This window comes from Megalops cyprinoides, chromosome 17 (assembly GCF_013368585.1).
Source record: "Megalops cyprinoides isolate fMegCyp1 chromosome 17, fMegCyp1.pri, whole genome shotgun sequence".
In the NCBI taxonomy this organism is placed as follows: domain Eukaryota; kingdom Metazoa; phylum Chordata; class Actinopteri; order Elopiformes; family Megalopidae; genus Megalops; species Megalops cyprinoides.
This window is the reverse complement of record NC_050599.1, coordinates 24,185,696-24,210,887: the sequence shown is the minus strand read 5'-3', so window position 1 is coordinate 24,210,887 and position 25,192 is coordinate 24,185,696. Positions and strand designations below refer to the sequence as shown.

At 47.8% G+C, this 25,192-nt stretch overlaps 1 protein-coding gene across 5 annotated transcripts in view; it reads right to left on the bottom strand.

The window, feature by feature from the left end:
- The window catches only part of LOC118792523 (neurexin-3a-like), a 279,182-nt gene that overhangs the window by 98,034 nt on the left and 155,956 nt on the right, over positions 1–25,192 (bottom strand). For 2 of the 5 annotated variants that reach the window (XM_036550400.1, XM_036550398.1), the window contains exon 1: positions 18,681–19,711. The exons of the other annotated variants lie outside the window; for them this stretch is intronic. In XM_036550400.1, the coding sequence (XP_036406293.1) occupies positions 18,681–18,975 (295 nt within the window). In that variant the 5' untranslated portion in view covers positions 18,976–19,711. Of the gene's footprint in view, positions 1–18,680; positions 19,712–25,192 lie in introns of those variants that run through there. 5 annotated transcript variants of the gene reach the window in all.

Sequence of the window (25,192 nt, the reverse complement as noted above, 5' to 3'; positions counted from 1 at the left end):
TGTGTGTGTGTGTGTGTGGAAGGGGGGTGGGATGTAGGCCCAGGAAGCAGCGGTGCACATCGGGGGGGGGGGGGGGGGGGGGCTACATGCTTCCATTTTAAGACCTTAATTCTCTTTGATGATAGACGTCTAACATATTACCCTTTTAAAAACATTTTCCCACATTACCGCCGCGGCGCGCGCGAAATGAGATGCAGGAGCCTCGGCACCCAGAGCAGCCGTTTCCCATCTCCCTCTCCCGCCCGAAATGAGGGGGGGGATGTCAGCGTGAGGAATGGGGGGGGGGGACTCGTTCCGGGCTCCCCGCAGCTACGAAAGCCATTATCCGCCGAGAGAAAAAAAAAACATTCGCCGCCAGGATAGAGCGCGCCTATGAGCCAGCTTGAGAGGGGTACCTGTTTATTCCCCCTGACGCCGCTCCCCGCTCTCCATCACAAATCGGCCCCCGGAGCCATTAATATAACCATCGCCGGGACCAGATAGCGCTGGATAAGGCCAGATATGTAAACGAAAAAAAATCTCTCAACATGATAATACATTTTCCACCCGCGTGTCCCGAAAGGAACGCCAGCCTTAAACCAGACAAATTGCCTCTTTTGCAGAAGTTTATTATTTTTTTTTCCCCACCCTAGAAAATAGGGAAATAGTCTGTAAGCGCTACGCAGCGCAGTGACGGGGATGAGAGTTTGGACGCCCATCTGTTTGGTCTCTCGGAACCAGTGCAAATGGATGTGAAGAGACTCTGATTCCATGGAGGTGCAATTATGCGGGGGTCCAGGCAGGTTCCCGGAAAGCTGACATTCAATTAACACGCAGGGACACCGCAGCCTCTGCGCCAGACACGGAAATAACAGGTATCCCGTTAGTCAGAGTCTGCATGGCACTGTCACTGTCCGCGGTCCATACGGCGGTGAGGGCAAATTTTGCCACCGGAGGTATTTCTCACCTTGAAACCCATCTGTGACATAAAGAAGTGGTGTCTTTTTACAAGGAAATAAACAGTGGAACAGATCTGGGATCAGTGGCAGGGAATGAGCTGAACACCATCGCCTACCATCCTACAATCCTTGAACAAATGATTCCCGCACCATCTACATTAACCTCTCCTGCTGAACAAAGTGTAGGTAGGAATACAAAATAACAAAGGGCAACATTTTCTTTTAGCCACAAAATACGTATATGCCAATATTATGGATATGAAAACGACATAGGTACTTCAGCAAAATCAGAGGGTTAAAGTAATTCTCTTCCATACCGTACAAAGGCTCTTTTCATCTCACAATATTGTTTTATGATGAATAATGGTGTCACAAATTCATGTACATTTGCTACTGTGACTGCACGTTAGCTATAACTGCTAGCGCTGTGGGAATGCTTGCTATGTGCAGTGTTTCCATCCTTTACTGTTGTATATAGAGCAGGATAAATTTGGAAACAGAGTCACATTTATATGCTTGCTGGGATGGCATCGTCCTTGTCTAGACAGCCCTTGCTCTCCTCTTTAAAGTGGCCTCTTATCCTTCTGTTCAAGCCCTCAGGATACTGGCCACTGTCCAGCTCTCTGCCCATTACATCAATGTAATTGTATTCCCTAGCATGGTGACCTTTTTTAGCATTCCCACACAGGTCCGCGCAGTTTGGACACCGCGGTCCCCTCGGCACGTCAGCGGCTCGCCGTTCTCCCAAACCTCCCTGTCACACAGACCCCCCCCCCCACTCCAATCTGTGTGTGCTGGTTGGCTGCGTTTTTGTGTGTGTGCACGTGTCTGCGTATGTGACATTATGCAGTACGTGGTCAGTTTACGAAAACGGATAATACCCTGAAACGGGAAAATAGCAAACAAGGAAAGAAGAGGGACAATATAACAGCACATTCCCAACGGAAGGAATGCTGTACGCTTGAAATTGAGAGAGACCCATGACCCTTGAGGTTTGGGAGGGCAAGCCCGGTGAGGTGTGACCATAACAGTGGGTGAAAGACTAAAAGGTTGGAGAGCGGGTCCTGTTTTGCAAAGCCTCTTATATCTCCAACACTTCTTTTCCTGTTTTTTTTTCCTGTTCAAAAAAAGAGAGAGACAGAAGGGGGATGGGGGTAGGGGGGGAGGGGGCAAAGCTTCTTCAAAAAGCGGTGCCGCTTCTTGCTGGCACTGGCTTCGGTCTTTTTTTTCCCTCCTGCTCTCTGTGTCCAAACTCCCCGCGGACGTTTCTATTTGCATGATAAAGTAAATATTGAGAGAGGATGTTATTTAGGGAGGCGGCGAGGGTACCTCGAGCTGTCAGGCATTACATCTACCAGGGCTCCGTGTGGAGCCGCCGCTCCCGCCACCCTCACCGCCGCCCCCCCCCCCCCCCCCGGACGCTGTGCCTCCGCCAAACCACTTAGCCGGGTGGCTAAACAGCGAAAATCAATTAAAAGTTTCTTCTCTTACGAGGCCGGCAGGGCCGTTGCGCAGCTGTGCGCGCCGAGTGTTACTGCATCTCTGCTCTTACGAGCTTTCGCTCTCCTCCCGGTGTGGCTTATGGAAATGGAAGACACGCTTTCCCCCTCAGAGAGACGGAGCGCCTTTATGGACGCGCGCCTATTACAGCACGTCCATTAGCTCGGGAGAAGCGGCTTTGGAAATGAGGTGCCTGCCCAGCTGGGACGAGGATGAGGGGACAGAGGGGGAAGTGGCTTTCTTAATTTGGGGAGGTGAGAGCCTCTCTGCTAAAATGGTGCTCTCTAAGTCATTAAATCAAAATAACTTTTTTGTACCGCAAGGCCTGTGAGGTAGTAGGAATGTCACGCAACTAGAACACACAATACAGTACACACACACCCAATTGCGCGTGTGTGTGAATTCACACACTGTACACACATACATATACGCACACGCACAACCACACACACACACACAACAGACATCACTCCAATGAAAGTCATATTAAAGTACAAAAGTGTTTAAGTCACTTAGCAGACATTTTTTATCCAAAGCTCCTTACATGTTATCCATTTTTACAGCTGAGTATTTACAGAGGCAATTGGACACCACTCTCCTGGTTTTCGGTTTTAGACATGATTCAGTCACTTCGACAGACATGGTGTGAGAGGAAGAGGAATTAGACAGGATTATCACATTACATACCCCCACACAGTTCTGAAAAAACACATTAGACGGAGTGTGCTAACCCCCCCTCCCGCTAGCCCCCTTCTCTGTTTTTGAAAGTAAACGACTGATCACACCATCTGTTTAATCGTAAAGATGGAGACGTGACCTAATTAGGTGGGATGAGGGCTCATTAGTATCCCATAACTGTGACACATCTACTTCCATGACACCATTCCAATGGTGACACAGATTCAGCCCCCAGTCCTGCGTTCCCTTACTGAAGCGTTAACTACAGCCAAGCACTGGCTCTGCACGCCCATGCATTTGGTCCATTTGGCTGTAAGGATCCCGTACGCTTGTGTGTTACTATAACTGGAGTTTTCCATTAAGTGTAGGCTGCAGTGGTTTAAATAACCCATACTACTCAGACCTGTGTTAGAAGTGTAATGGGCCACTGCTGTATGGAACGTTACGAATTTTAAGACTGCAGGGGGTGCCAGTTTTAGGTGTTTTATGGGTGTTGCAGCACTGGTATTAGGAGTTTTTTGGGGCAGTATTGTTGAGAGTGTTAGGGGTGTTAGGACTGCAGGGGGTGCTATTGTCAGAAGTAGTCGGATGGTCATACGGGTCAGATGGGTCAGACGGCAGTCAGTCTTGCTCAGGGTGGCAGGGATGATACGGACGGGGGAGGGGGGTGGGGTTGAGCCGGATAAATCGGGAAGGGGGGACGGGGCACTGAGGCGGAAATGGGAGCTGCGTGGTCTCTCCCCGTCCGCCCCCGCGCTCCAGCGCAGTGTCAAGAGGCATCCGTCCAGAGGAGGCGGCCGTGCGCGTGCGTGAGCCAGACCGCAGCTCTGAGGGTGGGGTGTCTGTCTGAGTGGCCGCAGAGCACAGTCCACTGCCCACTTGTCCCCTGCACAACACCATTACGCCATGCCACTCTGCAGCTTCCTCCACCTCTACACTCACAGTGTGAGTGGGAGACTCCTAACATGCCAGCCTAAAGTAAAGCATTACAAAAAGATACACTATATGGACAAATGTATTCAGACACCTGACCATTACAATGTAATGACACTGTATTCAAATACATATACTTTAATATGGACTTGGTCCCCCTTTTGCAGCTATAACAGCTTCCACTCTTCTTGGAAGGCTTTCCACAAGATTTTGGAGTGTTTCTGTGGGAATTTGTGCCCATTCATTCTGTAGAGCATTTATGAGGTCAGGCACTGATGTTGGACGAGAAGCATCCCAAAGGTGCCCGATCAAGTTGAGGTCAGGACTCTGTGCACAGAACCAATATTTCTTCAGTCTACAAGCTGTGCATATCATCTGTGTTTGACGACTGAGTCACTTTTAAATCAACATTGTTAGTTTGGATTATGTCTATGGTGAAGAGTAATATAATTTTTATGAGATTCAATTGTTCAATTGAGATTCAATTGTGTGCCTAGAAACCTCACTACATTACAGCTCTGCCCATAACCTGTACAATGGTGGTGTGCAGAACAGGTATAAAATGTGTCCAGACAGGTGTAATGAACATCCAGCTGGCTAGGACAAAGGTTGTGGTTAACAGGGCAGTGCACAGCCTATCAAAATTTTCCCAGCCTGGCTAGCTATTGCACTGCTCTCCTCCAGAGAGACTTCCACAGCTTACCGTGTTTCACATGTTATCCATTTGTACAGCTGGGTATTTACTGAGGCAGTTCGGGTTAAGTACCTTGCCCTTGGGTACAACAGCAGTGGCCCACTGGGGATATGGTGCCAGTGAGCCTTTGGGTTGCGAGCCCTGCTCCCTACTCCGATGCAAAAGCGCTATGCTATGTAGCCTGCTGCGCCAGCTAAGTCCGACACCAGTCTGCGCCGAGCTTTTGAAGAGCCACTCCGGGGAAGACGGGCGCTGATTAAGCTCCTCGGTTAAATTCGAGTGGCAGAGTCCCCCTCTCCCCTCGGCCTCGCCATGACCCGAAGTGACACGGATTCGGTGACAAAGTTGAGGGCCCGTCGCCGTCTCACTGTGGTAATTATGGGTCTCTCTTGGGGGGGGGGGGGGGGGGTGCCAGAAGCAATTACACAGGCGCTGGGGGAGTGGGAATCTGCACGCTCGAAATGGGAGCCCTCTTTGGAGCCTGACCAAATCTGAGAACGCCACATACTCGGGAATCTTTAAAGAAGACGGTAAAATTAGTTCCGGCAAATGGGACTTGCGACTTGCTTCTTTTCTCCTTTGATGCTTAAGGATGCCTGAAGAGGAGGCACATTGTGCACAGGTAAAAGCCCATTTCAATGCTTTTGTTCTGTTCTGGATGACTTCAAGGCCCAGCAGCGGACTTTTGCCCCATCCAATTAATCTATATACGCCACATATTATACATTTCTTCATTTCAGTGATCTCTGGATGCTTGAAGTTGTGTACATAGCGGAGAAAAAAGATTTTTTGCTCACATTTCTGACTCAAACTTAAGGACAAAGTGCAGAGAGGTTAAGAGATTTAAGGTTAAGACAGAGGTTTAAGACAGAGGTTTAAGGGCAGGTAAAATCCGTTTAAGGTTTAAGAATAAGAACAGGATAGCACTGCTAAAGAGAAGAAGAAGGCCACATGGTTTGGAGGGTGTGGGCTCAAATACTAATCAGACTTCGTGTTTCAGCTGAATGGCATCATTTTCTGCTATGCTTGGAATGAAATGACATCATGTGCTGTTTTGCCTGATTTGAATGACATCATTAGCTGCCTTCCTTCACCTCAATGATGTAATTTGCAGTTAGGCTTAATCCGAATATTGAATATTAGCTGCTATACTTTATTTGAATGACATTAAAAAACAGCGAGGCAAACGGGCCCTTAGTTTGTGTATCACCCAAAAAGCCTGAAATAAAAGCCTTTCAGCAGTTCTGTTCATAGTTTCCAATTTACTATAGGACTCCGTGGTCCACAACCTCTGCTGATTAAAGCAGGGAAATGAAACACACCATGATTACCTGAGGCCTCTGTAGACTCCACATACTATTAGTGGGTGGTTCTACAGCCGTGCAGTGTGGCTAGGGGTGTAAGGGTAATTCTCTTGCATGCAGAGGGTTACAGATGGGGACAGTACAATGTGGGGGGTTATGTATGGGGCTATAGACAGTCAGTGTGCCAGGGTGGAGTGGGGGTTGTGGGCGGGTTGTTGACATTCAGTGGGGTGGGGCTATAAAAACTGCAGGGCATAGCTTTTGACTGAGTTTGAGGAATGGACTGTCATTATACTGCTGGATGGAGGCAGGTCCGTGGCCCTGATGCCCCCGCAGTGAAAAGCTCTGTAGTGAGGAGCAGGAATGATAATGCTGTCTCTCTCCTGCTGGTGATTAAGGAGAGCAGTGATGAAGGCGGAGATGAGCAGGGAGAGCAAGTGAGTCATAGTGTAAAGGCGAGATGGCCCTCTGGCCACATCCCCTCTGCTGGGCTGATAGAGGCTCACCAACAGCCGCTGCCCACCACAGCATAAATACACATGCATACAGACAAATACACACTCATACACCCACACATGGATACACACATACACACACAAACACAGCACTGTGCACACACACATACACACACATACACACACACACACACACACACACACAAACACAACACTACGCACACACACACACACACACACACACAGGCTGAAAGTCTGTCTTCAGACCCTGACATTCTGCATTTGGGCCTATTACCACTGTGATTATTAGGAACGTCATTACTTGTAAGTATCACTATTACTTTAATGATTATTATGACACAGATAATAAATCAGAACCTTTGACGTGCACATACCAATTACAATCTTCAGACTCATATGCTGTATTGCGAGCGAACAGCTGAGAATTGCCTCCATGTCTGGCCTGTTTGCTGCGCCTGCACTGGAACTGGCCTATTGTCCGATTTCTCTCCTGCGCTCGGTAATTAGGGATCGTCCAAAGATGACATTGGAAACATTAATTTGATTCCAGCCCCTGGTAAATAATCAGTTTACGGCTATCTGGGAGAACCTTCTGATCTTTGCTGTGGAGTAATTACCGCAATCATAATGCTTTTCTGCAGTTTGGGGTGCAGCGAAATTGTCTTTCCGTAGACAGGCAGCACAGAGCCAGCTGCAACGTCTCCTGCTCTCTCAGACCTACCGATAAACTGAACCCATGTCGGACCGCACCGACACAAAGAATGATTACATGACTCACTCCTCCACTGCTGCGTGAGACGTTACATTAGGCAACCAACTTGCCACTGCAATTACAATATAATTACCTCTACTATGTGTCACCACATTGGTTGCTATTAATAATTACACCGTAATTACCATGTTGCTGCTATGTATCATCACACTCTTACAATGCCGTGCACTTGTAACAGGTTTGCAGTTGTAGTAATTACAACTCATGCAAGAAGATGAACCCTAATCCCATAATTTTAACCAGAACCTCAGCCCTAAATATGACCCTAAACTGCACTCTCAACCATAAATTCAGTCCGTATAAACCCTTATCTTAATTCGTACCTTGATAGGTTGTGTGGCAATGTGCAGGCACGAAGGAAATACTTGCACTAACACAGCACTTATTTTATAGCTATGGAATTACGTGGGCAAACAGTCTGCTTCAAACAATACTTGACCCCTTGTGGTGAACCCTGTATTTTTACAACAAGGCCACACAAGCCGCGCACTTTGAGAATCAGACAAAGCAATCACACAGAGAGGAGTAATTGAAATATTTTACCAATGACGGCCGGAACCGGCGAGGCACCGCTGATGAACTGCGCTAATACACAGTGCTGTGGACCTCGACACAAAGCGCGAGCTTTCATTAGGCCGTGAATGCTCACGAGCCTCCCAAATTCGCTACGTTCGCTGTGGCCAGGGAGCACGTAATTCCGTCCTCCCCGCACGGGGTTTCACACACGTTCCGTTACGGCGCGCCGCCTAAAACGAATTATTCTGCAATTTTTGCCGGGACGCCGTGATGACATGCGATAAGGGCTGTTTTTAATTTGTTTTTTTATTAGCGCTCCGAATTGAGAAATCAACATAATGGGATTAATTCTCTGGCCTAAATCCCTTCCCATGGCAAGAGGCTCCACCGATTAGCCTTCTCTGCGTGCGCTCGGTGCGTTGTTTTAACATTCCCTGGAAAACACCCTGGTGCTCTGCGTTTTTTTTTTTTTTTTTATAACGGCCATGTGTTCGTTAAGGCGCCGTCCCCGGCGACGGAGCGCGCTGGCGGTCATTTACGAGCGCAGATGCTGTGATTCATGCTCGCAGAAGGCGGAGGTGACCTCGGCGCCGCTGGGCCGGGCTGACTCACTCCGCACCCCCGCGGCGGCTCCTCGCGCGACCGCACTCTCGCACAACCGGTCGAGTGACCGGCCGCACAAAACCCTCGACCCGCGATAAGTATTTATTTCCCTCTCTCCTCAGCCATTGTGGATACCAGCTTCTCCGCGGCTGTGCAAAGCGTGGACCGAATAGTAACCAAAGCGCTTGGGCCCCGCTGCAGAGCTCGGAATCACATGGTGTGGTCTGTTGGGGTTTGACCTTTGCCGCTGTGTCGGTTGCATGTTTGCCTGCCGATTGGATAATCTCCCAGATCAATCTACTCCAGCTGCAGGGTGGCACTAGGCCAGTGCCTTCGCCCGACCCAGAATATGGAACATGAGGCGGCTCATGTTAATTTCCCCATTCTGGCGATCTGGCGTGACAGCGTGGTATGATGCATAGTGTCCCATCTGTGGAAGAGCGTATGACACTGACATATGTACAGGAGCTGCTTCAGCTCAGATGCAGCAGGACAAGACATAGACCGAGGATGAAATCAGTACAGCGCACTGGTGTGTTCTACCACATTAAGTTGGTTCTGCACAAAGCCCCTGTTCTCTTGGGTATGTAGGTGAGAGTGGGCGCCATGCACTTTGGGAAGGGGAAAAAAAAAATTGGTAGGTGGAAATATCTCAACTGTGACAGCTGTGTGAATTCAGGTTTTCTGCAGCCTTTTCTGTACGGGACACTGCCTCTACATGGCATGCAAGGCCGCAGACATCCACCTGAGATGTTCACCTCCTCATGCAGCTGCACTTCCGTGGGGGGTTATTTTAACAATGTACTACAAATATGTCACTTAAACCCACAGGCAGATGCAAGGCAAAGTAGACCTGATGCGAAGCAAACCACAGCACACATGTGGAGGGAACGGATCCATCGAGAATGTACTTTAGAGGGTAGAAGACTCTCAGTCCTGACTCAAACTAGTAACACCAGTAGGTGATTTGTTCATTTTTAACAGGGGGGATGGCAGATGCACACGCAGCACTCTCTCTGCTACTAACTAGGGGATGGAGAGGAGGGACGGCAGGTTAGCAAGGGGGATGCATTTTGGTCATTTTGCTAACAAGGGGGATAGCATCCCCCCTCATATTGCCTACTGATTAACACCTTACTGGGGTGTAAAAAATACAGAACAAAGAGGAACAAAAGTCAACCCTCCTGAAAAAGGCTTGCAAATGGCAACAAAGTGACAAAACATTGTCAAAACAATTTAAAAACGCTCGTCTCATTGCTCCCATAACAACGCGCTATTCTTTAAAGCATATCCTTTGGTTTCACGTCCAGGCCCTTTTTGCTAAGCGCGAACATGACATGATTGGGGTTAAAGGGGCATTTCACTGGTAATTTTTTTGTGCTGCTTAAGATCTACAAATGCACAGCACTTGCCCCAGGACTTAATGAACATTTGTCCACTTTCCTGCAAATAATTGGAAGTGTGACTTCTTTCAGCAGGAACGCAATTGTTTCTCATTCATTTTAGTGACTGCTGACCTCATTAAGCTGTTTGTGAACAAAGGAACAGCAGCTGGATTCTGCTGCACTTGACCCAGGCATGCCCATGTGATCTCAGCAGTATGTCACTGATGCATGTGTGAATGTGGCCAGTGGTGTCCTATTTGCTAATACTCTTCACGGTGCTTCATTAGATGCACTTTGTACTCGCGTGCTGTAAGCCTCTCTAGTCTGGTAAAATGACGGTAACGTAATGCAATGTCGCTGTGAGGGAAAGCTGGGAGCCAATGCTGACTGAATCCCTGGGACAGAGAGAGAGAGGCGTTCAGATGTGGTGGTGAGGGAACACGACAGGCCCAGAGTGGATTCTGATCTGGACCACCGGAAACCAAAAAAGACCGCAGCAACCGGAGATCCGCACAGAAGGGAGCCAGGTTGCGACCGCTGTAACCTCAGATATCGACCATGACCATACCTCCGGCGTAAACTCTATACCGGTGCCTATCCCCTTACAGCCGACCTCTCTGGAAGCCCATCGTTGATCTTAGAGGGATCAATCAAATTACAGTTTTGTATAGTAAGGTATCGCGTATTAGATTGGCCCCTGGTAAGATGAAAGAAAACAGGAAGCAACCACACCACAGTAGTGAGGATAAAAATGGAAAATTTCCTGTCTGGCCCCTAAAGGGAACCAAAGATACATTAGGAGTAAATCGGATTTAAATCACCCCTCAGTAGCCACGGGCAGGATTTCCATTAGGTTCAGCTGTGGACGTACCGTAAGCTGTGACCGCATCTGAAAGGCTGCATCTGAGGCGGTAAAATGAGAAAACGAAGGGGTTAGGCGCGGTTTCCTTAAAACTCATGTCTCCATTTTAACATGCATAATGTGCTGCAGCACCGCCTTGAGCTGGGCACTTAACTCGAGTTGTTTCAGTAAATATCCCGCTCCGTAAATGGATAATGTGTGAGCGTGAGCCATGAATACAGACATGTGCTGAGCAAAGATGTAATAATATATTCTTGGTGCATCAAAATTGAACTCGTTTCATAACTCATTTCTCTTCCAGATTTGGTTTTGTATTATAATTCTGTCATGCCTCATAAGTTGTTTGGGTAAAAAAATATGCTAAATAATGCAATGACTATAGCGATAATATCACCACTGCTTCCACTGCTGCTGCTAATGACGATGACGATAAAGATGGGGACAGTGAAAATAACACCAGCAACACAAACAATACCACGCATAACCTAATATTGATGAAGACAATGATGATGATGATGATGATGTCATCAGCCGTGACTTCATCTTGGAGTTACATAACCGAAGGCCAAGGTCTGATGCTGTAATTTGAGCACTTCCTCCACCCACGGTCCCGAGGGACGGTGGGGGGCTTAAGCTTGCCTTTGATCTCCCCTTTAATTCATCAACGCGCTCCGGGGCCGGCTCGGGCCCTCTCCGAAGGTGTAATTACTCCGAGGCCCGGAGGCTCCGGGAGAGGGGCCACGCTGCTCCGCCTCCCCCAGGAACGGCTGCCTCTGGCTGAGGGGGGGGGTGGGGGGTGGGTAGCGCTGCTCCGGGCCACCCTCGTCCCGTCGCCCAAGATTAATCGCCGTTATTAAGTGGCACGCGCGTCACACCTCATAATGGAGTGACTTGGCAGCGGGTCGTGGTGAAAGGGACGTCCCTCCCGCATGGAGGTGCTGACAAATGGGGCGGCGAGCCTTTGCAGAAGGTTGCGCCCGCCGGAGAGGACTCCGCGGGGTTACACGCTGTCGGCCGTCCTCCCAGCAGCCCGAGCGGAACTCGCCATTGATTAATGACTGTTAACTCTAGGGCGGGCAACCCCGCTACGTTGGCCTCCAAGCCTGCAATAAGTGTCTCTTTGGGCGAGTCAGTGTTTTGAGCATCTTGAATAAAATGAAACACTGGCTGATAGATTCGAGTTATTAGCGGTTTGTTTTGAGCAAAATTATAAAACATTATGCCAGCTGAAAACAAGCTTTTACATACTCAATATTTCAACTATAACTTGAAAACAATTTATGACTACATCACCAACTTCCATCTGCTGCTGTAGCTGGGCTGGCTGTTACTTCTGTTGTCTTTGCTATCCTGGCTATTGCTCCAAGTCACAGAGGAATCTGTAACTAATAGCCTGGATTTATGAGAAGACACAAATACATTGTCTTTGACAACAGGAAAAAATAATATCCGGACTCAGAATAAAGCTGTTGGCTCTCTGTTGTCTAGAGGAGCGCATTTTTGTAGAGGATCTGTTGACCAAGACAAAATTATGAAACAGGCTTGCATTTTCATTGGTCAACTTCTTTTCAAACCACAGTGCTACTGACAATAAGAGCTCAGCCATTTACACTTTAAACTGCTGATATCACAATGTACCACTGACAGTAGCCCGCTGCAATGCATCTAAATGGATAGTTTTGATGACATAAGTTTAAATTTGGCTGCCCTAATGTGTATTGAATAATGAGTAAACCTGGAATTGTACTGCCGAACCAGAGGCAAATAACTTACATGCAGGGTTCTGCTTTTATTTACCAACCACATGAAGTGGTAAAAGTAATCACGATGACAAACATCCGCTGATACCTTAATATATCAATCCACGGGAAGTATCTATCTTGACTGAGGTTTTGTTTGCACTGGGTTTGTACCCAGCTATAGTGCTGTGCCCTTAATTGCATAAATATACTCAAACTTGTTCAGAAATTTGGCATGCGATTCGCAAACAATGGCACGAGATTTGTGCGTGCAGTGAACACAGAGAACACAGAATAAAGAGTGAGCGTCACCAACAATGACATCTATAGGAAGCGCAGACGACTACGGTGCACAAGGAACACTCTGGCAAAGTCTTAACACATAAATTCTACTCCACTGAGGAACAGAGGCTAAATGAGTGTTCACAAATGACCTGGCAACCGGACGTGGAATCTGGGCCGAATATTTATCCTTTGGGTGCTGTTGGTGACACTTTGCTCTGTTTTTTCATGTATTGAGAATGAGGAGGTGGCAATGCACACACAACTGAGGTGAAAAAAAAGATTTGACAATAAAAAGGTAAAAAGAGGTCATTTTCTTCCTCATCTACCTCATCAGATGAATCGAGGACAGTGCAATATCCAGTCTTAATGCATTCAGGTGAATAAATACTGTGCGGGATAATTGCTAGATGTGTTCCACTATTTTCTTTCGGCAGCATAATCACAATTATATAAGGCTTTTATCTTTTGTTATACTGATAATTAATTATCCATTTCACGTTTCAGCCCCCCTTTTCCCCCCTCCCCCTCCCCTGAGCTCTAGGAATGAGTGATTGCTTTTCGATTTTTTGCATGTCTTATCTCGGCGTTAATTGGCGTTAATGAGCGAAAGGAGGGCCGTGACACGGCCTGCACGGCCACCTCGCCCCCACCTCGGCGGCTGCACGGTGCTCGGGTCGGAGAGCTGGAGCGGTACCCACGCAACACAGCCTCGGGCGTTGCATTTCCGCTCATTAGCGGAGGGTGTTGGAAATGAGCGTCGGTGCGACGCCCTGATCTGCTAATCGAGCAATGTTGCACGAGCCTGGGTGTATGGGTGCTGTAATGGTGCCCAAACTGCAGCGTGACCAAACCATCATCGTGCAGCCACACCGTCAGTGGAATGGAAGCCAGTCGTTTAAAGAGGAGACAAGGTAGCACAGTAGCATAAGCAACTAGACCCAGTGTTCACCACATTTTTAGAACATGAATACTGGAGTATTGCCAGTGGTACTGCCAAGCATAACTATAATCATTGAGTTTGGCCTTCCTTTTACCCTGTTTACCCATGTTTACCTTCTATTTACCCATTTATTTTTCAGCTACATCCAAAGAATAACCTGATCGTCATTAATGGGAAAGTATAAGCATGTAATACTTTACCCAATCACAGATCATAGTACTATAGTATGGACACAACACGAAGCTATGAACAAACCGAATGAGGTCACACTCAAGTGTCAACATACGCTTACATCTAAATTAAATAAATAAAAGAACAAACAAAGAAGACACCAGAGTAATTTTAGAGTAACTCTGCATGGGAGTGCTTGGGGAAAAAAATAACACCACCCAGTGTTGGACAAGTATTAACGTTTAACAGCAGATAGAGTGCGGAGCTCTACTACGGTGTTAGAAAAAAAATGTCAAGTGTAACTTGAAGGTTGCATCTCAAGGTCGTGGATTCAATATGCAGGTGGGGTGCAGCTGTTCTAGCCTTAAGCGAGGCACTTAAACGGAATCACTCCAGTAAACAGCCAGGTGCAGAAATGAATAATATGATGTAATAATGTAACCTATGTACAGTGTGTTGCCCTCAGAGAGTTTATCTGCTAGGCAAATGCATAATGCATCGCGCTGCATTGTAATGGACTAGCTGACTTTTTTTTTTTCCTCCCCTCTGGCTTACGAAGAATAATGGCTTAACACAAGTGGGGGAGAGAAGGAGAGCGCTGCAATAACAATATAAGACTCGCCGAAAAACCGGGACCTGCCATTGATTTGCTGTCGGGAGAGCGGGATGGAAGGCAGAGAGGAGGAAAACGAGTGGAAACGGCATCTACCACGAACTGGGCGAGTACAAGGGTCTGGAAATCCACTGCCTAAGGCGGCCGGGCATTCGGGAGGGTCGCCCATGCCGAAAGGCAGCCCTCGCTATTCAAAACGTGCAGAATAACAATGTGTGGCGTGATGCACAATGGCACTTTCACGGAGGCCCTTTGGCCCTACGTGGTACTGTAGACCTAAATCTGACAGCCGACCTGTTCTCCGGGTGGGCGTTTTTCAGTTGAGTGCGGGGACTAAAATCTGAACTTGATCTTCATTCTTCCTCCCATGGAACGAGAGCAGGCTGCCTTTCGAGAGGTACTGTAAGGACTACCGGTTCAGGGGGAGATCTGCTGACATCTGATGCCAGGCAACATGTGCTGGGGAATGGCAGACATTAAGGGCCTGGTAAAAACAGCTGTTGGTGAGAACAGGGTTTACCTGTTTATCTTAAAAGTGGTGTGTCTTGCACCAAGTTTGATTGATCATACTGACCATACTGATTTCCAAGAAGAAAGAAAGAAAGAAAGAAAGGCTCCTTCTTAGAAAGGCTCCTTACTGCTACAGAGGGCATGAGCCTTCATTCAAACCCACGTCCTTGAAAAACCCATTGACGGCTTGATCGACCTCCACAAAGAGGAGCATGTTCCGCATTCTCACGCAGACTCTTCAGAAACGTCTACAGAAGACCAGAAGCCAGCCAGCACGCATGTGTCTCAGCACTGTCGCGTAGCTCTCACGTCTTTGGCGGAACCTGCGAGCTTCTTAAACCTCCGCCAGGAACGCCGAAACTGCCTCCTCTCAGGAACGCCGGAGCAGCTCGAAGGCGAGACATTCCAGCGGTGCCCGGGCGCAGGGGCTGTCTCAACCGTTTCATCATGGCAAGAGCAGATCCTCGGTGTGCAAAACAAGCCTGCATTGTTCCTGTCAACTTCTGTCAGCTCGCCTACCTTCCCATGCTGAATGTACAGCGAGAGGTGCTTTTTTTCAGCAACGGGGTCCAGGCACCTTTCAAAACACAGCAGAGGGTTTGAAATGGGAGCGCAGCGGTGAAGAGGCTTCATGAGTTTCGTTCACATTGGGAAGAATAAATGATCAGGGGCTGGCACTGTGGATGAGCTGTTGGGGAACTGGCCTTGAAACCATTAGCCTGTTGGTTCAAGCTCTAAATAGGACCGTTGTACCATTGAATCTGATTTGTTTACTTGCCTGTCCATTTAAATATAGATATTGCTATAAACATGCCCTTCATACACACGTCTGCTATGCAAATAAGTAAATACAGATTATGCAAAAGAGCTTGTTTCAGGCCTTGTCCTGGTATGGGGTATAAAGCTTCTGCCGGCTGTGGGCCGCATTTCAAGGAAATGAGTTTGAGGGTGAACATGAACTGAGGAAAATCCTTCATGATCCAAACAGCATCTGTTCCTTAGTTCTCCTCTCTTTGATCAACACAGGACCTATTTCTGAGTTCTCCTCTCTGTGATCCACACAGCATCTGTTCCTCAGTTCCCTCTGTGATCACAACAGCATGTGCCTTAGTTATCCTCTCTGTGATCTGCACAGCATCTGTTCCTCAGTTATCCTCTCTGTGATCAACACAGCATCTATTCCTGTTTTCTCCTCTCTGTGATACGCACAGCATCTGTTCCTCAGTTATCCTCTCTGTGATCAACACAGCATCTATTCCTGTTTTCTCCTCTCTGTGATACGCACAGCATCTGTGCCTTAGTTATCCTCTCCGTGATCAGCACAGAATCTGTTCCTCAGTTATACTCTGTGTGATCAGCACAGAGTTTCTTCCTCAGTTATCCTCTCTGTGATGAATACGGCATCTGTTCCTGCGTCCTCCTCTCTGTGATCAACACAGCATGTGCCTCAGTTTATCCCCACTGTGATCAAGACAGTTTCTGTTCCTGTGTTCTCTCTGTGATGAACACACCAGCTGCACTACTGCATAAATGAGATTCTGTTCAAGGCAATAGCACACAGATCGGTTTGGCCAGATAATCTGATCCCTAGTTTAATTTGATACATCTTATTACTCGACAGAAACGGGCTGAAGCCATCCAAGAAAATCAAAAAATCAATTTTTGCTCATCAGGAGGATCATTCAAAAAAGATTCTGCAGGCTACTGTTACAAGTTATGGAGACTTAATCCACAAATAACTTGTTGAGAACTATGCTTTTCAAACAAAAATGATGATACAATTGATAATATTAGATATGAATTTCTTCTTCTTGCTTTAACTGCATAATAAGTACATAATAAGTACAATTGATTCTTGTTTTATTCTTAACATTCTGTAAAAATGCATTCTTTACAGCTTGTTTTCTTCAAAATGCCCCTCCGTATGTATAAGGGAGTGTTTTCATTTAACAAGCTTATTGGATTCAATGGAATAAAAATGATTTTCTTACAGCGCTTGATCCTGTAAAATTGTTAAGATGAGGTCAGTTCTTCTCTTTGATGTGGTTTACATAACTAAGTAGTCAGTTCTCGGAGACAAATTAGAACTGACACTAATATTCCTTTTTTTTTACTCATTAGCACTGCAGCTTTAAAGTAACACATTTAAATTCAGAGTGAATAAATATGCATTTACTTACTTACCCTCAACCCCACCCCCCCTCCCTCTCCCCCTCATCCCCGCCCCCCTCCCGTATAGCCACACAGAAATGACACCACTTAAAACGCCAAACATTTCCATGAGACAATACACTTGGAAAAAGTCGGGTGTTTATTTACCTTAAATGCAATCGTAATGCTGAGGGGAAATCTGAGTCAAATCAATGAAGTGGCATGGCTGCCCCCTTTATTCCTTTCCAGCCCATTTGCCTGACTGTAGTCCCTCCGAAGGGATCCGTGTTAACTCCATTATCTCCCTGCACTTTGCTCCCTGGTTATCACCCGAGTCCCACTCTGCTAAATGAATACATTATCTGCTCACACATTGATCAGGCATCCCCTCGAGGATCATAGATTTTTTTTTTTCCTGCCGCGCTAAAGATGACACCGGCATCAGAACGGTACGGGGGCGCATCTTGGATGCGTTCGAGGTCCGCCGGCGTTACGGCTCTCCCCGATTTAGCAAAGGTCTCTGAGGAGTTCGCGATCAAAACCTCGCCAGGCCCTGGGTTCCCGCATCTGCCACAGAAACGATTAAACAAAAAAGTCGTTCCTACTAATGTACAGATCACACCGAGGTGACAGCACTGAGCTGGCTTGGGGGGGACGGGCATCTGAAGAAACGGGCACAAAACCGCGACAGGCGCGAACGCAATGGCGGGAACTGTCAGGGGCTTCGCTGTGAGGATGAGCGATCTGGAGGGGCATTGTGTGGAGGGACAGGGAGGGTGAAAGGGACAGAAATGAGAGGGTAATCCGGAGGGAGAAGGATCCTGCCGGATAGACAGCTCCGGCTAAGAGCCGGCTCCGCGGGAATCGGATTAGTAATGCACACCTTTTCTCTCTCCGTCAGCTCCCCTCTATTCCACAGCTTAGAGGACCTGTCCTTTTCACTGAGGATGCACAAAAAACACCAGCCTCAACAAGAGCTGCCTTCCGCCTAATATTGAATTTGCTAAAAATGAGAGCAGATTGTTATACCATGTCCCCCCACTTCACCCCACCAAACGCACTTTATGGAATGGAATACGTGACAGAGAGAAATTAAGCTCTTTTGTGACCTTTGCAGCTTCTCAATAACCAAAAGAAAAAAGAAAAAACAGTTCAAAACTTATTGGAACCCCAGTGCTTGCGCCCGCATCTTATTAGGCAGTGGATGAAATATGATCCCTGGCTGTTAATTAGCGGCACGCGCAGATGCGGAGCCTGATCCGATGCCACCTAAGAGCTCCCAACAGCAGCTCGTTGCCTCTAACTCAACTCCCTCCCCCCCGCACACACACTGCTTCTCAGTGGAGAGCCGCTCCGCAACACTCGCATTTTCTCAATTTGCTCTAATCGTTATCAATGCCAATCAGCCGTGGCGCCTGACTGCTTTAGCTGAGCCTCTCCGTGATTAGCTGCTGTTCACGGCGGGGTTGAGGGCAAAGGGGAGGGGCTGAAGGGTGGGGTGGGGGTGTCCTGGTTGGTTGCTCTCCTCTCTGAGTTTCGGACCCTGAGAGGGCGGCACACGCAAGCCGACGGGCATGGGGAGGACGGGGGTTTTGGGGGGGGGGACTCACCGTGACCGCCTCGGAGGGAAGCCGGGGAGCGGTAGATGGAGACGGGCGCAGGGTGGAGCCGGGTCCCTGGGGCTTGGTGCTCAGGGTGCGAGAGCGCGGACGAGGAGGACGATGAGGAGGAGGAGGAGGAGTACGAGGAAGGGGGCATCCTGGGGGTGCCTTCCGAAGCGGTGGGGTCGCCGCTCGCGGCGTTGGCGGAGCCCGCCAGCCATCCCATGGCCATCAGCACCCACATCCAGAGGGTCCCGCCGCGGCGGCGGGAGGGCGCGGGGAGCACCGCACCGGCGGGGCGCATGGTCGAAGCCCTGAACACTCGCGGACACGCAACGCAGGTAGCTCCAGCGGAGGGGGCCGGCTCATGACGGTGTGCACCCCATGGCAGAACCTTCCCCTCCACGCGTTTCGCCCGCCCACCAAAGTGGTCCGCTGCGCTGTATCCTCGCCCCGGAAGAAAAGAAAAGAGCCGCCCGTGTCTCGATCTCCTCCGTTCCTCACTTCCCGTTCCTGTCGCTGCTACTTCCACAGGGTGCCCGCGGCTCACCGTGCAGCGGGACACCCCCCTCCGCGCGGCCGTCACGGGCGCACGTGCCCCAAAAGCAGATCCGTTTGCCACCTGCGAGCCCTGACGGGGGACGAGTCAGTCAGCTGTGAGAGCGGGGGGCAGCTGACTGGACCGCTGGTGCTCACCCCCCCCCCTCCCCCCACCGCTTCCACAGGAATGGGATGAGAGAAAGAAGCAGCCCGGAAAGGGAGCCTTCCACAGGAAGCCCGTGCAGCTCTCTCAACTCTTTCCCCCTGGCTTTGTCTGCTGTTGCCCAGCCTGAGTGCCGCGATGCTCAGCGCATCGGCAGAGACCCTGCCTCCTTTACTGCTCTCTTTCTCTCTCTTCTATCCTTTTTTTCTGTCTTTTATTCTTTTCCTTCTCTCCCTTGCCAAAGATCTGAACAGCGAGCAGTCCTGCCTGTTAACCCCCGCTGATCCTGGACACTGAAGGAACTCCGCAGTTCTCCGCGGGAACCGCGAGAAAGTGAGAGACCGGGTGCGCAGACTGAGAGACAGAAGGAGAGAGAGAGGAGGAGAGAAAGGGAGAGAGGGAGAGGGAGAGAGCGAGGGAGAGCGAGAGAGAGTGAGAGAGAGAGAGAGAGGGAGGGAGAGAGAGAGAGAGAGGAGAGGGGAGTATTTGACTCAGGTGGAACTAAGCAAGGAAGGCGGGACAGGAGAGCAGAAAGAAGGAGGGCAGATTTTACAAATGGGTGGGCCTATGCAAATCCACACACAGAAAAGAGCGAATCAGGGAGGCTGGAAACCACTGCAGAGGAGCGAGCGAACAAGCAAGTGAGAGCGAGAGAGAGAGAGAGAGAGAGAGAGAGAGAGAGAGATAGAGAGAGAGAGGGAGAAAAAGTAACAGGCGATAACAATTAAAAATGTAGCCACACCAATGGCACCTTACACGAGTATGCACTTTGCCTGGACAGCAGCAGCACCACCCTGCCCCTACATCTTAATGCAGGCTGCCAACTCGGCGCTCTGAAAGTGAAAAAGTCTATGAAAAGCTGGCAGACAAAGTGAAGGTACCTAAAAGCCACACAAGGAATTTCATCATTTTTTCACAACTGAATTCAATAGCGTTCTCCTGGCTCTCGGTGCTTTGACATTTTTGCCTTTGAGTTTCCTTGGGTATGTGAACAAACACAGGAGCATCGGTGGATATCTGATCGACAGCAATTTTTCCCTCACATTAAAATTTCATTCTCGAGTATGTAAGGTTCTTCATCCTCTCGCAACCAAGACATCTAAAGGACTTTCAGAATCTGTGACTCGTCAGAATGCAATAAGTAAAATCCTGAGGGGTGATGTCATTTGAATGCACTGCCTGATACACCATAACCCAGCGGGTCTGATGATCATCACGGTTTCTAAATACGACTGAAAGTGCACTAATCTCAGAGGCGGGGTGTGCGTTCTGCCTCAAACAGACGACTTTCACACACAGTAAAAAAAAAAAAAAGAAAAAACTGTGAGGAACCAAAGACTCGGGTCCATCTGCGAGCTGTTTCCTCACAGAGTTGCCAGCCGCGGAGGCTGCAGTCACACAAACGCAGCCCTGTGAGGAAGCACCAGCTGCAGGCTGGCGCTGGGGCGAGTGAGCCTAGCAATCACTCGCCCATGCCCGGAGGGGCTCCCGGACCCAAATCCCCGCCTCCGATCGAGACCCAAACGAAGGAATCTTGGCGTGCTTAAAAAAAAAAAAAAAAAAACGGGGGTCTCGCGTAAATCCTCACAGAGGATTCTGTGGCTCCCTCCTCGTCATAAATATTCATTGAAGTGTCTCCAAACGAAGGGTGTCACTAACAGCTCTCATTCAGCCAGCAGACTGCAGGGATGTTGCTGTGCTACTGAGGGGCGCTACTGGACATGCATGTTGTGCAACACTTGAAATAACTTTCTTCACTGATACCCTGGGGAGCTTATTATGAGGCAACACTATAAGCTGCTGTTTTAGAATGAAATGAAAAGTCAGAACACTGCAATACTGGTAAATATCTTAATTTATGAAATGATGATTAAGCGAAAGCAAGACTTTAAATTATTTATTCCTGTCCCCCCAAGCAACATTGGGGGTGGAAATCAAATGTTGATACGGAAATAAACGAATGTCAGGTGGGTGAAATCACATTTCACGTTTCAAATTTAATCCTCATTAAATCTGATTTCAGGGAGAACACTTTTTATGTAAAGGCCAATGTATCACTGGGGATAAAACAAAATACTTGCAACAGGGCACACTCACACACACACACACTCTGTCTCTCATACATTTATACATCCACAACACACAAACAGACACACACACACACACTCAGGGAAAGTGACGCACCATGCGAACAACCACCCCACTCCAAACATTTGAGTTTGGCGCCCCCTGGAGGACACAGTCATTGATGGGTGACAGAGGGGTGCTGCCTTCCTCACATGGGGGTGCCACGATACAGTGACCCACCACACACAATCTTAAAAACCCACGGCTCTGATAGGCTGAATGAGTGGCCCTGCTGGGAGCTTCACCCATACACGCTTTGTTCCAATCACACAGTGAGCACACTTTCATCACACAGCGAGCAGCACAACACGATGGACATTACCACTTCATTCTCAAAGACAGATTCAGGCCTGGAACCCTAAATGTTAACAACAGACACCATTAGCCCAGCACTGATACAAAACCTTGCACTTTTGAACCCAGAACAGTCAGTCCTTATGAAGTATCTAGAAAAACAACAACAAAATCTCCACAATAATAGACACATTTCTGTACTCCCCCAAAAACAGGTTTCAGGGAAGTCTATTCAAACACCCCGATAGTGAGGAAAGGTTGCATTTCTGTCCCCCTCAGGCAGTACTTAGGTGCAACTGTTGACCATGTATAAAAGCACCAAATGTGCAACTTGGTGGAAAAAAATCAATAAAACAGAAATTGGAAAAAAAAATTATTTAGCTTTAAATGCTCTTACACTGAGGAAAGGGTCCTGAGGACACTTGGGACTGGGCACACAGGCCCAAAACGCTCTTGAGCCAAACATCTCAGTAATAAATACAATGTCCGTGTTTTCTGCCAAAACATGTCCCAACCAAGTCCGCATAAGCAAACGACATTTCTCACCTTGCTCCTTAATGGAATATCGATTTTTATAACTGAGGCGCAATAGCATTCTTACTTTAGCAACTTCGCCATCATGGCAGATTTAAATGTGGCCAGAAGTCACGAAAAGGGTCAACTGCACTGTTGAGTGAGGGTAGCCAAAACCACAGCAAACAAACAAAAAAAGGCAAAGCGGTGAACATTTGCCGGAGACAAAGACCGTGTTTAACAGCTTCAGATGAGGCTGTGACATACTCAGCACTGCTAAGTGAAACGCGCGCGGTGAGGAGAAGTGTGACTTCTCTTTTCATCCGAAGACAGGCAGAGGCAGGAGCAGGGTGGGCGAGCCGCTGGCGAAATGTGGATGCGCCGTCTGCGTCAGAGTTCAGCGCGCCAGACTACGTGCAATGTTCAAGGCAGAGGGTATGTGTGTGTGTGTGTGTGTGTGCGTGCGAGTGTAGGTGTGTGTGTGTATATGTGTGTGTGTGTGTGTGCGCATGCGTCTGTACAGCTTAATGGCATGCGGAGGCAGGTTACACTAATCACTCCCATGCCCACATATTAGATGGAATGATGCTAAAAGGCCCTCAGACAGGGGAGTGGGGGTGGTGGTGGCAATATGCATGTACATCAATGTAATGAACTGAAAAAAATACTTGTGGGGGGGGGGGGGGGGGCTGCAGTCTACATGGTCACATGACATATTAAGCATCTAAAACCTAGATAATTTAACTCCTTTTTCACTCAGTGTTGGTAAATACAATTTGATGTCCTTCTCATTTGTTACAATCTTGACAAAATCACATCATACACATACCATCATCTATTGCCCTTGTTCTACCAATGTTCTACAACTTTTCAACACACATGACTGTCAGAAAGTATAAAATGTGCAACTTGGGGGGGGGGGGGAATCTAAACTACAAATAATGAGCAGTTTTTTTAAAAGTTCTTCTGCTGAGGAAAGGGCACTGGGATTTCAAAGGGGGCACTAGAGAGCGCGCTCAACACTATCTCAGACCGGAGCGGTCCATGTAATTACGACGTGCAGTGTTTTCCATTTCAGGGTTCCCCAGTGCAGCATCTACGCGATAACAGCGGGGCACGGCACACGCTAGTCAGAGCAACGCTATAGGGGAGATGTTTGCAAAGCGATTACGAAGCTGAGGCAACATGGGAGTCCTTTACCGCCGTAAGTGTCTTGCTTGTGGAAAAAAAAGAAAGAAAAAAAAAAAACATGGCGCACCGTGGAAGACGATAACCGAGCCGGCTTTCATGTTCCCGGAGTGTGCGGTGTGATCCAGGTTTCGCGCCCTGATAATGAGGAACCCCTTTCTGTCTCCGCATCTTGTAGATCTGTTACATTTTAATAAGGCTTCTTTGCCCCCCGGTGAGAGAGCAGCGACACGCGTTCTCGCTCGGCGCGGCGCTTTGATACGGCATCTCCGATACCATCTCCAACACCGCCGTGCGGCTTCGCGCAATCTCTTGCCTTTAATTGATTCGTTTCCGGGATGAAACGCGCGTCGCGTTTCCGCCATCGAGATTTTTGACGTGCGGCTTTTTTGTCTGCAAACACGTATTTAAGTCTCCATGTCTCAGTGCCGTTTCGAGATTCATGCTTCTTATTTGAAGTGAAGTAAAGGATATTTACTGCTCAAATGAAAAAAAGCAAAAAAAAAAAAAAAAAAAACTATTTGGGTGAATAATAAGAATGAACTCACTCCAAACTGAGCATGACACAGCCCTTCATCTTCATAAGCAAATACATTACTCTTGCTGCTGTTCCAGATATGAAAAAGTACCCATACCCATAGACACCTTATGGTCCACTTTGGGGAAGGCTTAACAGTGCCTTTGGTGCCACCATGATGTTACAAAGCTGTATAAAATACTATAACGCATAGGATGAAAAAAAATCACAAGTTTATAATTTGAGATTTGCTGAGAATGTAACAGGTTTGTTTAATATTTATGCTCATCAATTAAATACAAAAATCCAGAGAAATTGTGCATACAGAAACAATTAAACATCTGGTTATTCTTTTAAGTGTGTTCATAAGAGTAACCTCTGGTCACCATCCTTTAAAAAGCAAAGAAAAAAACTAGCAAGATTCTGTAAGAATGCTTGAGAGACATTTTGGAATTCGGATCTGTATGTAATTATTAAATACCTTCACATTTTACTGTACGTTTGTAATTGTATTTCTCCCTTCAATCCCTTCTCCGTCTGTCTTTTTCTGTCTCCTCCATCTTACCACCTGCTCTTCCTCTCTTTCTTTTTCACTGTATGTCTGTCGCTCTCCTCATTCAACATGTCTCTCATTCTCCATCTTTATCTGCTCCGTTCTACCTCTCGCCTCCCAGACCTGCCTTCTCTCTCTCTCTCTCATACTCGATTTGAACCCTGTGGTTGATGTGCTCAGGTTGGCCATAACCGTAAATCTCCCTGTAAACAGGCTTGCATTTTGCAGTAAAGTCAGCATCTGGTCATGTTTCAGTGTTTCCTCCTAAACGCTGAAAATAACGTTTGCAGAACCGCTCTTATGGATGGGTTTTGGAGTCTCTCTGCAGGAGCAGTGAATTATGCTGAGTTTTACAGGCAAAATAGACATAAAAATAAATTGCTTAGTGGATGATTACCAGCTGCTCATAAAACAACGCTATGCGTTATATTTATTGGTCATGGCTGTATTGTCTCTCTCGCAGGTGTTCTAAGAATGTAGTTTAAATGTAATAAAGGAAAATCAATGTACAGCAGAGCTTTGTAAACTAATGGCGTGTTTAAACAAGTCTAGCTAGTCAATTTTACAACTGACAGGGAACGGAGCTCTTTTTATTTTGATGGCATCAATGTACAATCCTCTGGATT